A 14123-nucleotide genomic window follows, 5' to 3' on the forward strand; every position below is an offset into this window, starting at 1 on the left:
ATTAGCTGAGTTTGTCAGTCTCTAGTAACTATAGGCCTACTTCCTGGCAGATGTTGATCAAACTTTTGAAATAGTCTTATATCATTAAGATATTGGATGTGTTGCAGTTTGAGCAAATTGTATGCACATTTTTAAGTAATCTTTTATCTGATTGGATGGCTTTAAACTAATCCGAAGACCTAATTATGATCGGTACTGGAAGGGGGGGGGGACAAAATGCAACAGATAAATATGTCTTGTCATAATAGGAAACCTATTTCAACAATTTACTTTTTACCAAAAGAAAAATCTTTTTCTGCAGGAACTTTTAGCACAGATCTCAGATTCGCAGTAAACACTATGGAAGACTACCCATCAAATAGAAAAACTTTGAAATTCTCTCCTAAAAAGGGCCGCCTTTACCGATGACTTGAACCTATTCAACCTCACGTACATGTATGCTTTAACCCTTTTCAACCTCATCCTCAACATATGGTTTAATCCATTTCAACCTCACATAAAAGTATGTCTTAATCCTTTTCAATCTCACATACATGTATGCTTTAATCCTTTTCAACCCCACCCTACACGTATAATGTAATCCTTTTCAACCTCACCAAACATGCATGCTTTAATCCTTTTCAATCTCACATACATGTATGCCTTAATCCTTTTCAACCCCACCCTACACGTATAATGTAATCCTTTTCAATCTCACATACATGTATGCTTTAAACCTTTGCATCATAGAATATCATTAGAAATATAATCATAAATGATGCAAAGGTGCATGTCAAGTGGTATTAGTTCTCGTATTTAATTTTGTATGTACGAGTGTGTGTCCGTCTATGTGTTGTTCATTACACATACGGCATAAACTTATGTCCTCTGCATCAAAATCTGCATTGAAAAGAAGGTCACGGACAGACCAATGTGGGTATGTGGAAAAGCTTGCCAGTAACTTACCGTGGGTCGGTGGTTCTTACCGGGGATTGTATGTTCTTCCTACACCAGTTATACTGGCCGCCATGTATAGCCTATCGTGCGCTGAACAAAAGCAGGAAACAATATTTTACCACTATTTTGGGCATTAAACCCACAGTTAATGTAACAGTCATAAATTGTTTTCAAACAACCATATATTTTAACGATTTTCAACCTCAATTAAAGACAATCTCTGGAAGATTATTGTACTAATAATCCATATGTAAAAATTGTATTACTGAAATTATATTAAGCTGGTATTAGAATGACAGTGATGAACATATCCGAGACATAAGTCAATAGAAAAATTCATGGAAATGTAGAAAAATTTATAATAAAATGATAAATATGTTTAGACGAAAAAAGTCATTTTGATACTAACTTTTCAGTTATTAAAAGTTAACCCTGTATCGGAGAAAAATGGACTTAACTCATTATCATCATCAATCTAGTAACCCTAGAGGTCGTTGGGACACCAATTTTCTCCATATTTTCATATTCTTCACTGCCCTCTGTGAATCTCCAAACCCCATACATGTCCACTCTTTAATGTTGTCTTCCCACCTCTTTTTCTGTCTGCTTCTTTTCCTGCCCACCCACCACGCCTAAACTGTACCCTGCAAAATTGTTTTTACCAGTCCTGATGAGCTTCAGATATGACCGTACAACTTCAGTTTGGGTTTTTTCACTGTGGTCAAGAGGTCTTAGTATGGTCGGATGGCTCCTTGGATCCTGTTGTGGGCCTCATTGTCGGTTACATAGTTAATATATGACATACCCAAGATCTTGCGGTAGCATCTCATTTCGAAGATTTGAATCCTGCTTTGTAGATCTGATATACGAGTCCATGTGTCACAAGCAATGAGTAAAATGGATATGCCAATTAAACACATCAGCTGTGTTTTGGAACCGAGAGCAAAGTTGGTGTCTTTCCATATTGATCTCAACCTTGTTATTGCTAGTGTTGTCTGGACAAATCCTCGAAAGTAGTTCTTGTTTGGAACCCTCAGCAGTGATAATTGATACCAAGTACTTGAAGCTTTTGATTGTTTCCAGCTTCTGTCCAGTGACACGAAATTTTGGCTAAATCGCCTAAATGGAACAGTCTGGAAAGCAACTGCTGGTTTTTGAACGTTCTACTTGCACTTAACAAACAAAAATGTATCATAAATTAAATTTACAAATTTCATGTTATTTGACTGTAAATCATATTTACCTTGTGACAGTATATTCGAATCAAATAACTGTCACATATATATATGAGACAACTAAATGTGATCAACTATAATGTTAAAATCCACCAATGCATTACCGGAGATATCTGATGGACAAAAAACAAATAACAAATACCTAATTGTTTAGAAAAAATAATAAATGGTTCACCATTGGTTTCAGGAGTCTACATCTACTGTTATGTCAGATACTGTTGTCGTTGTTGGTTTAACGCTATTTTTCAGTATGGAGTTAAAAAGATAACGAAACAAACGCAGGATGTGCACTTTTATAATTTATTTGTTCAAGTCCCTTTCACAGATGTAGCTCATTCTCCTGGCGCTTAAATGACTCTCCGAGTACCATTTCAATGGCTCCGCAGCATTTGTCAGTATTACTAAATATCTGTCCCATCTTCCGGTAGAGACGTCGTTGGGTTCCCGCACCGCCCAGTTAGTGTAGCCACGAACTGGTACAGTAAGATACATGCCACTTTCATCTGCTGCATGCCACTGCCACTCCCAGTTCTGTCCGTTAAAATAACCACCCGTCCAGTAACCATCAAACCCTAAAAAGGCAGTTTCAAACCGATTAAACATATAAATATTTTTAAAAATAAACATGCAAATTTAAAAATGCAATACTTGTATTTTACACACACACACACACACACACATATATATATATATATATATATATATATATATATATATATATATATATATATATATATATATATATATATATATTAAAAATAGCATGAGGTTAAACGTGTTGAGTGATGGTACAAAGCAATTTGACGTACCCACTCTGGTATATCAAATTGTTATCCGCCCATGGAGTATGAATACGCATAAAAAAATATGGTTTCAACAAAAATTAGGCTGTTATTATTAATCCCCTACGCTTAACTTGCAATCTCTCTCTCTCTCTCTCTCTCTCTCTCTCTCTCTCTCTCATATGAATTAGGGACAACAATAGGTGGAAATCTCGTCAAAAGTTTTAGTGTTAAATAAATATTTATATGATTGGTCACTCATTTCGTCAAAGGTTTATATTAGTGCCATATAAGTATTTATAGCGGCTGATCTCCTGATTTCCAGCTTTCAGGTTCATTGAACTATTCGATCAAAAAAAATTCGCAATGACCAACCCCATCGAAGAACCGTGGTCAGAAATCTCTTATTCACCAAGGCAGACATTTCCTTGTAGAGTAGAACCCTGTTAATAGGGCAGCCCGTTCACCGTAGCTTATTTGTATCACTTTATTCTGAAGCCCTTTGCCTTCTTTGTGGACGGCTGTTTTACCTTCTTATGTAAACTATTGGACTGATTCACTCAGTATGGGCTCGGTACTGAAATAACTTTCTGGACACGTTTGGAAATGTGTAAGCGATTCGTGAAGGAAGATTGAATGTTTCGACATGGTTCTTAAATATATGAAAACTCCACTCCTTTTATTAATGAAGTAGTGCGTCTCTGTCAGAACTTCGTATAGGTCGCATACCGTTTGAATTTGGCACAACCATCTTGGACAACAGCAGTACAGGGAAATCATAAGATGCGTTAGACAACTACGTATGCTCAGAATTTGGAATCCGAAATACGCGTAGTTAATTACGAGACAGTAAGTTCATTGCCTGCCTTTAGTAAATAACCCAGCGACCGTGAAAACGACAAATTTGTAACGTTTGGATTGATCCATGGCACACAATGTTACATCCTCCGACTGGTTATCAGAGAATCAATAGGTGAGTACGGTTTCCAACCAGAAGAAAATTAGTCTCGCGAGAGGACATGTCGGATTAGAATTTAAAGAAATTTATTCAAATCACATTAGTTTTTCTAACATTAATATTCATATGATATTAAGCTTCATGTTTTGACTTTCTTACGTCTTATGTACTATTATAGAAGTAGTATAGACGTGACTATCTTACTTCCTATGTACTATTATAGCACTGGTATAGACATGACTGTCTTACTTCCTATCTACTATTATAGCACTGGTATAGACATGACTGTCATACTTCATATGTACTATTATAGCACCGGTATAGACATGACTGTCATACTTCTTATGTACTAGTATAGCACCGGTATAGACATGACTGTCATACTTCCTATGTACTATTATAATACTGGTAAAGACATGACTGTCATACTTCCTATGTACTATTATAGCACTGGTATAGACATGACTGTCATACTTCCTATGTACTATTATAGCACTGGTATAGACACGACTGTCTTACTTCCTATGTACTATTATTATAGCACTGGTATAAACATGACTGTCATACTTCCTATGTACTATTATAATACTGGTAAAGACATGACTGTCATACTTCCTATGTACTATTATAGCACTGGTATAGACATGACTGTTTTACTTCATATGTACTATTATAGCACTGGTATAGACATGACTGTCTTACTTCCTGTACGTACCACGAAAACAATGGTAATAAACTGTCTTAATTTCTAGATGTGCTATGATAGCACTGGTATAAATATGACTGTCTTACTTACTGTATGTACCACGATAAACTGGTATAAACATGAGGTCAACATATTAATTTCAAAGTTGTCCTGGAGCAAGTTAATGATTAGGTTTTAGTTCTATTTTTGTTATTTCTGGGGGTGTGGTGTGTGGATAAAAGTAAGCGCCTTTAACTGCATAAAATTACTCAATAAGTAAGGTGCAAGTTTGGTCATAATAAAAACCTTAAAAATGTATAATTCCTGGGTTTTTTCTTTAACATGGACAATAAAGCCCAACTTCTTGGCGTAACAGAATGTTATACTACGAGGAACAGATGTTGGAGATGGTGCCAGAGATCGTGTCGTCATAAATTATCAAAGACAATACGGACAAATTGCATTGTGATCAATAAATACATGATATCGTTATCAAGCGATGATATGCCAACTTACTACCAGCCTTTTACTATTTAAAAAAATTAATTCCCAAGTGACATAACTTTGCTTTAACCTGCACAATCTATTGTCCAAATATGATCTCCAACGTGAACCTGTATGAAAAGACAGGATGTAACAACATCTCCCTGCAGATCAAGATGCGCAGGATCAAATGGCTCAGACACGTACTGAGAGTGCCTTAAGAATGAATACCCAAGGTAGCCCTCAGATGGACACCAGCTGGTAAGCGTAAATGTGGACGGCCAAAGATAACCTGGCGAATGACAGTAATGATCGAACTGGAAGAGATGGCACTTTCCTGGGGGGAGGCACAAGTCATCGCGCAAGACCGACCTAAATGGCGGAAGATAGTCACGGCCTTATGTTCCATACGGGATGAAAAGGACTAACTAAAGCTTCAAAAATCCAAAACTAAACTGAAAAAGAAGAGGAAGTGGAGCAGTAGACAAGTTCAGAAAAAAAATATGATGGAGGGAAGGGTTGGAGAGTTGTGGTGGTGATATAGTCGGTGGTAGAAGAAATGACCTAAATATTTTGGACCTATGCATATTTTGGATGTAATAAATGCAATGCCTGTTGCATATAATTTTCAGAAAGCAGCTAACACACTAATTGATGTTCTGTAATTCATACACACGTAAGACAAAAATGCTTACTCATATACTTATAAAATCCATTATTATCTAAATATTTAGGTTTAAACTTGCATTTTGATTATTTTCTATGTATAATGCCAATTTTAATGGAATGTTGCTTATATTCAAAATTGAATGTTAAACCTATCTTGCCTTGTTGTTGGTGCCATGTGCCAGGCTGATACACATATCCCTAATAGAGTTGTCTCCCGTGCGTCAACGAGTAAATGTTGCGTGGTTTAAAAACATCCACGTACTTGATTTAAAAAATTCCAGCTGTTAGTACCATTTTTATAAGTCTTCGATATGACTCGGCAGGGGATCGAACCAAAAACCTCCCACATCTGAGGCCGACGCTCTAACCACTAGGCCACCGGCTGGCTGGTATATAGTGGGAATTTACACCAGATCATGTATTTACTTCAAATCTTCTGTTTTATTTTACAATAATTTGTTCGATCTACTTTAAAAGCTAAACTTACTAAAATTATTACTATCATACAACCTTCTTTAGAATGAATCTTTAGATTCAGAACTTTACCAAAATAAATTATTGATAAATAGTAACGGAAATGTAGAACAATTTGACTTGACTGTAAAACTTAATTTACATCCTATATAATAATTCGAAACATATCTTTGGATCCGAAGTGTGAAAATCATGTATATGTAAACATCGACTTCGCTTTTCCTCAGCAGGGTGTGAAAATCGTTTATATGTAAACATTGATTTTGACTTCGCTTTTCCTCAGCAGGCTGTGAAAATCATTTATATGTAAACATTGATTTTGACTTCGCTTTTCCTCAACAGGCTGTGAAAATCATTTATATGTAAACATTGATTTTGACTTCGCTTTTCCTCAGCAGGCTGTGAAAATCATTTACATGTAAACATTGATTTTGACTTCGCTTTTCCTCAGCAGGCTGTGAAAATCATTTATATGTAAACATTGATTTTGACTTCGCTTTTCCTCAGCAAGCTGTGAAAATCATTTATATGCAAACATTGATTTTGACTTCGCTTTTCCTCGGCAGGCTGTGAAAATCATTTATATGTAAACATTGATTTTGACTTCACTTTTCCTCAGCAGGCTGTGAAAAGCAGTTATATGGAAACATTGAATTCGACTTTATTTCATTATTGCACAAACAGAAACGAAAAACATACTCTCATCACAAAATCTAGTTTTAGATTTTTAAAAATGTAGCACAGCTCATACATAATATATATATATATATATATATATATATATATATATATATATATATATATATATATATATATATATATATATATATATATATATATATATATATATGTATGTGTGTGTGTGTGTGCGCGCACGTGTGTGTGGGGGTGGGTGGGTGTGTGTTGGTACACTTTCCATACAGTGTGTGCAGTTAATATTTATGATATGTCAACATGTTATATCACTTTATGTGAATCCGATTAATCAAAATAAGCCTTTGAAATTCTTAGCAGTACTCTCTTTGCTGATAGGCAGCTACCGTGGGAATTTTCCTAATCCCGTATTCTGTGGGAGTTTTCCTAATCCCGCATTCTGTGGGAATTTTCCTAATCCCGCATTCTGTGGGAATTTTCCTAATCCCGCATTCTGTAGAAATTTTCCTAACCCCGCATTCTGTGGGAATTTTCCTAATCCCGCATTCTAGAACTTTGTTTGTTTTACTATTACTATCAACATATTGGTGGCCATTTTACGAATCAATTACCTAAAGAGCATTGGGATAAAAGGTCACTTCTGTCCGAATATGTACAGGGCTAGTCACAAATAAAACAAAGAGTATCGGTCTGGAGGGTTGAAGAGGAAGGACTGAAATATGGAATCCATTCTATGACAAGCGTGATTTAAATGTCAGGAGTAAATAAACTCGCATCTGTTTAGAGAAGAATGCATACATATGCCAGTCTCCGAAATGACAGTTATCCAACGAAAGTATTTTTTACGCGTTAAAATTACTCCAACTTGCTAATGTTTCTTATCATGTGATGTCTATGTCTACTGTTCTAAATCAAATAATTCAGGGGCCTCGAGTGGCCGAGTGGCTGAGTGGTCTTAAGCGCTCACCGTAACGAATCACTGCCTTCTCACCTTTGTCTGCGTGGGTTCGAGTCTCGGGTTCGGCCAATGTGGGTATGTGAGAAAGCTTGCCAGTAGCTTCTCGGTGGGCCGTGGTTCTTTCTGGGGTTTTCCCTGGTTCTTCCTCCACCATTTATACTAGCCGCGATGAATAGCCTATTTTGTGCTGAAAAATGGCGTTAAACAATACAACAACAAATAATTCAAATATATGGTCATAAATGCATCACAATAAATCTGAAATTTCTGCATCCAGCAATCGTCACTTCAGGTGAATATCCAACAACCGGAATGCTTAGAAGGGAAACTGATACACTTTAGGTGGAAATACTGTAAACATTTTTATCAAACCCGACTAGTAGTAGTAATAGGTATAGTAGTAGTATGTAGAGTAGTTGTAGTAGTACTACTAGTAGTAGCAATAGTGTGTGTGTGGTAGTAGATATAGTACTAGTAGGTTGTGTGTGTGTGTGTGTGTGTGTGTGTGTGTGTGTGTGTGCGAGTGTGTGTATATATGAATTGACTTTTAAACAAAACTTTAACAATTTTTCAGTCATATCGCTACGATGTCTGCAGTATGGCAGTTTATAGTGATGTCTATCACTGGGGCATCATGCCGCAGACATGTAGCATCATGTCCTACCCAGCCCTAGTAGGTATAGTATAGTAACATCTTCGCTAACCAAGGTTCTGAAATGGTAACCCTACCTACAACAAGGCGGATCGAGCAGATACATCTGTGCGTCGGGTATGTGAATTTAATTGGATGCGGTGGCAAGCCACCACACGCAATCAAAATTAAGTTGTTCAGATCTGAACACTGTTCCTACATGATCGAGACAAGGGAATAACACAACTTGATTGCACTCATAAATAAGCAATTTTCCACTATCGATTTGTGTTTGTACAATTACCTTTCACTCAAATACTTCTGTGATGGCTTCTCTCTGCTACGTAGTCATACTTTAAATGTTAAACTTACAAAGTATCCTTTTGAAATCAGTTGACCCACCATTTTCGATCCATATACAACGCACCGCTGTTACGCGCTACTGGTTAGTTGGCACTGAATACTAAGGGAGGCAGCTCATGAAATCCAATAGATGTCGCTAGGAGAAAGTACTAAAATATCTGCTCGATCCGCTAATATGTAGATAATGTTAATATATCGGAATCTTGGCTAGAGAAGATGGTATAGTAATAGTATGGCACAGTGATAGTAGTAGAAGTAGTAGTATGCACTGTAGTAGTAGTAGAAGTAGTAGTAGTTATGGTAGTAGTAGTATATATAATATTTTTTATGTATGCATAGTAACAACTGTAATTATTATTTTGTGAAACCACGTCTATCCTGAATTAGTGGTCTGTATCATATTCCGATATTTGTTACAATCTGATATATATACAACAACAAAAAAAAACGTTCATTGAGATTATATTTCACCTCTCGAGACCATTCGTCTGTACACATATTTCATGAAAAAAGTAAAACTTCCTAGATATGGCGACACCGTAATATTGTTTGGGAGCTTAAATTCTCCTCGAATTGCATAAGAAACATAGATCGTCATAAGAGACAAATGTATTCTGTAACTGATGCACGTACTATCCAATATTTAAATACGAGATGTATTGTTTGAAAGATTTTAGTTTTCTGTCCATCGTCTTCAACCAGAGTTTTTTTGCTTTCCACAGTAAATAACATATTGGCATGCGTCATTTTTTTCCGCTGGCGTGCCGTTGTAGATATTTTGCTTCTTACATTTTCACATCGTATCATGAGCGAAACAAAAGGTGACATATTTCGATAGACTACAGCCTGCTCAACTTAAATATTCTCCCTGGACATCACATTTTGCAACATTTATTTTCTGAATATTTCCCCTGACTGTTTGTTGTCGTTGACTTTGAATACCCCCGTGATGCAATATATACGCAGGTATGTAGGGTAGGTAAGTTGATTAGATTGTTTGTGTATGTATGTATGTATGTATGTATGTATGTATGTATGTCTTTGTGTGTGTGTGTGTGTGTGTGTGTGTGTCTGTGTAAGTCTATCTACCTATCTATCTATCGATCTATGTTTCTCACTCAGCTGTATGTAGGGTAGGTAAGTTGATTAGATTATGTATGTATGTATATGTGTGTGTGTGTGTGTGTGTGTGTGTGTGTGTGTCTATCTACCTATCTATCTATCAATCTATGTTTCTTACTCAGTTGTTGTTTTCTAATTGTGTCAGCTATGAAGTCCATTTCTGGTTGAGCGTCGATGTTGAGTAGGTACCCGCCAAACGCTTGACAGGACGCGAAAGCTCGTTCAACGTTGGTGACACTGTTTGTGCCAAAAAAATAACAGTTATAGTTGTGCTCGAAGAAAGGCTGCGGACATTTGGTATCTGCAAATAGCAGTTCGACAACGCAACTCGTTAATATCTATAAATTTAAAAAAAAAAAAAAAAAAAAAAAAAAAAAAAAATAAATTATTTTATCACAATACACTGATCTTTCGGCACATGATTTAATAGTAAGGGTAAATCCAACCTGGGCTCAGGTTGTATATAAAATTTAAACAAAAATCCCAGTTTCACTTCAGATTGTTCTTGTATTCTATTTAAGTTCAGCATATCTATGCGATGTAAACAGACCCAAAGTAGATCTGCTTTTTAGTGCAGTTAGCAACTTAGCATAACTGCCGAGGTGACTATCCTGTCTCTGGAATAGCCCTTGTCAACATATACGTTTATTTATGGAATAGCCCTTGTCAACATACACGTTTATTTGTGGAATAGCCCTTGTCAACATACACCTTTATTTGTCTGCAGAACCCGTATGAGCCATCAGATCGGTACGTACTTACTACAACATTTTATTGTAAATCTCAGTTCTAACTTTAATGCATATTTCAAATTAATCACATATGAATTACATTTTCTTAATAGTCCCCGCAACCAAATATCAATCTGCGAGTTTCGCGTTCGATGGAAACTAATTTAATTCTTTCAAATTAGTTTGTATGCTTATTTCCTGTGCAAAAACACATATTATAAATTAAAATCAATATGTAAGAAAAACTGAATATAGAAAATAAAAAGATTTGCTCACTATTTGATGGGAAAAAATTCTTCATAATATTCTTATCACAATGTTTAATATTTGTAAAAAATGTAAAATTTTGTTATAAATTCACAGTAACATCTATTTCTTTTAGCAGTATACAGTACCCTGTATACAGTACCCTGTCTGACATGTATACAGTACCCTGTCTGACATGTATACAGTACCATGTCTGACATGTATACAGTACCCTGTCTGACATGTATACAGTACCCTGTCTGACATGTATACAGTACACTGTCTGACATGTATACAGTACCCTGTCTGACATGTGGCAATAAAGGATTTAAAGAACATAAACTAGAATCGGATTAAAACAAACAAATCTAATTCTTTCTGAACACGTATGAATCGCATAATACTTACGGACAGAAGAAATCCACGCGAAAATTATAAACACCATTCCTAGTGCAAAACTCTCCATTTCTTTTGTCTGTAATAGTCGGAAAATATCCTTATTTGATAGCATTTGGTAATAATAATAATAATAATAATAATAAAGTATATGCATTAGGATATAAAATAAGAAAAAAGAGGGTGGAGAAAATAAAAAGAGTGTAATTAGTTTGTAGCGATATCATGTCCACTACTAAGAAGCAAGTCAACTTGATCTTTTAAGTACGTCTTATGAGTTAATTAAGATATATTTATTACCTTTTAGAGACCATTCAAGTTTCCCGTTTAGTAGATATAGAAAAGATCGAACAGATCCGAATATTCGTGATCTGGCTTAATTATATATCGGGCATTGCATCATCAAACGATTCATTTGTGAAGCCATTCCACGTGAACGTTTTGGATTATTTACAAGATTGACTCGATAAAGATCAGAACTGAGAGAACTACATACATTGATAACTCAATTTGTCACGAGAATATTAGGGTTTTTTTTTTTTTGGTCTCCCACACGACAGTAAGATGGTCTTGTGTCAGTTTTCTATTATATTTTACACTTAAAAGAACTAACTTTTGAGGATACTCTCATTTTAAAGAGTGGCAGCATTCCAGAGATTAAGGTACGTGGAAAATAAGGGCAGAGGACAGTAACTCGTGATGGTTTCTCTTAATATTTGTGGACAACAACCTATACTTTAACGAAAAAAATATTACAACATTCTAATGCCCCAAAAATATTAACTTACCAATTTAAAGTATCGCCTTTTAAAGTCTATCTTTTGCGACCCTTCGCTCAGAGAAACGTTGAGTTTCGTAGATCGAACGGTGTAATGTAATAGGATTTCTACTTTTATATGTAATTGCCGCCAGAAAACGTGTCGCGACTGACACAGTGGCGCAAATAACTAATGCGACTATTTAAGGGGTTTGTATGGACAAGTGCTTGATTTAGGAAGCCTTGCGTTTACTCATCCTCCTGCGTCAAGGTTAACTAACAAGGACACAATTACAGAAAGAAAACACTGGGCATAGAATGCTGTGGATAAATTACGTTTCTCTCCTGTAAACGAGACATTGGGTGTAATTGTAATGCAGTATCACGACCGACTTATATCTGGTCGATGTAATTGTTTGTAATATTGCGTCACGATCGACTCATCTCTGTTTGGTCGATGTACAGGAGGGAATCATGCTGGGGGCGAGACTGCCTGATAACCGCTCCATCTATACAGTAGAATTTTGGGTAATCAGTCTAGCTATCCGGTGTGTGAGATATTCCAAACCCAAAAAGCGGTTATCATTAGCGACTCCCTCCCTGAAATCGGGAAACTCCTCTAGTCGGGAAAACATGCTTAAAAATATACTACTCCATCTCAAAACCCTGGAAAAATAAAACATCATTGTAGAATTTATGTGAATCCCATCATATATAAACATACCTGGTAACGAAAAGGCCGATCAAGAAGCGAAAGCCAGATTAAGCGAACCCACAACCCAACAATTCAATTACTGCGTACAAGAACTATACAGCGTAATCGGGAAACAAAATAATGACAAATGGCAGAGAGAATGGGATAAAATCCCCAAAGGCCGAAAGCTATACCTAATCCAAAAAGAAGTTAGCAGAAACATTCCCCCTCCAGTGTGACCAAATCCACACTATTCAAAAGTAATTACCAGACTTAAAACGGGAAAAACACTTCTTGCAAGTAGCTTTTTCAAATATCTGCCTGGGGCACAAACAGAGGACATAACCTGCCCACACTGCCCCACACCTGAAACCTTTAGAGAGAGAGAGAGAGAGAGAGAGAGAGAGAGAGAGAGAGAGAGAGAGAGAAATTGATGGTCAGTAGCGTGTTAATTAAAGCAAAATAATGACTTAGATCAACTGTAAATATATTAAAAGATTTTAATTACCTCTTGTTAGTTCGTCATTTCGCTTAGTTTCTATTCCATGCTAATTTCCATACGCCAGTACCTGAATGCCTGAGCTTTCAGTGCGTAAAAGCATCCGATCCCTACATTGTTAATACCTTCAAGGCTAAATTTGTTAACACCGTTAAGGCTGTCAAGCGTTAACAACGTATACTTTTATACTGTATGGTATACGTTATATGCCCTTAAGGCTTAACACTGTTAACTTCCACTTGGACTGCTCTTACGCATGTGTGTCATTTTATATCAAACATCCGGTCAGTGGTAAGAACGCTTTTGCTGTATACGAACAAACGAGTACGTTGCAAACGAAATTAAAACTGTCAGTAAGTTGACATTTGTATATAGGGTTCTAAAAACATGAACAAAATCAATCTGAATAAAATTAGAAACTTAAAAAGAGAACAATCAACTTATCAATTTGCAAATGCGATTGTGAACAAGAAAAGAATAGAACTACATTTTGTAGTGGACACGCTTGCAGGGATGTGAGTTCATTCACTCGATCAATACACAGTTGCCCGGAGCACATCTTATCTCCGTTCAAAGGGCAAATATGTGTATTTGTATGTGATATAAATAATATATATGTATAGTATGTGCGCTGTGTCAATGGTATACCACTCATTGCATACATTTTTCATTACAAGGAAACTCTGCAAGCCTCGAAAAATTAATACATCTCGTGGTATACCATTGATACAACGTACATACTTTATATATATATATATATATATATATATATATATATATATATATATATATATATATATATATATATATATATATATCATCACTAAGCACGCCGTGCAGTATACATAGT

At 35.9% G+C, this 14123-nt stretch overlaps 1 protein-coding gene across 1 annotated transcript; it reads right to left on the reverse strand.

Moving 5' to 3' along the window:
* Positions 1-2457: 2457 nt before the first annotated feature.
* Positions 2458-13898, reverse strand: LOC149791294 (lithostathine-1-like). The gene is made up of 4 exons (XM_089969170.1): positions 13283-13898; positions 11336-11402; positions 10069-10251; positions 2458-2743 (listed from the first exon to the last, which is right to left on the reverse strand). The coding sequence occupies exons 2-4, from the start codon at positions 11391-11393 to the stop codon at positions 2472-2474; spliced, it is 513 nt and encodes a 170-aa protein (XP_089825296.1). The 5' UTR covers positions 11394-11402; positions 13283-13898; the 3' UTR covers positions 2458-2471.
* Between the last annotated feature and the right edge of the window lie 225 nt (positions 13899-14123).

This window comes from Sinohyriopsis cumingii, chromosome 9, assembly GCF_028554795.1.
Source record: "Sinohyriopsis cumingii isolate HCF-2022 chromosome 9, ASM2855479v2, whole genome shotgun sequence".
In the NCBI taxonomy this organism is placed as follows: domain Eukaryota; kingdom Metazoa; phylum Mollusca; class Bivalvia; order Unionida; family Unionidae; genus Sinohyriopsis; species Sinohyriopsis cumingii.

Excerpts from the sequence above, each read along its gene's own strand:
- LOC149791294 (XM_089969170.1), bottom strand. The coding sequence starts at position 11,393 with ATGGAGAGTTTTGCACTAGGAATGGTGTTTATAATTTTCGCGTGGATT. Across the intron at positions 10,252-11,335 it reads CGCGTGGATTTCTTCTGTCC|ATACCAAATGTCCGCAGCCT; the intron begins GTAAGTATTATG and ends TGCTATTTGCAG. Across the intron at positions 2,744-10,068 it reads AATTAGAAAACAACAACTGA|GGTTTGATGGTTACTGGACG; the intron begins GTAAGAAACATA and ends CTGCCTTTTTAG.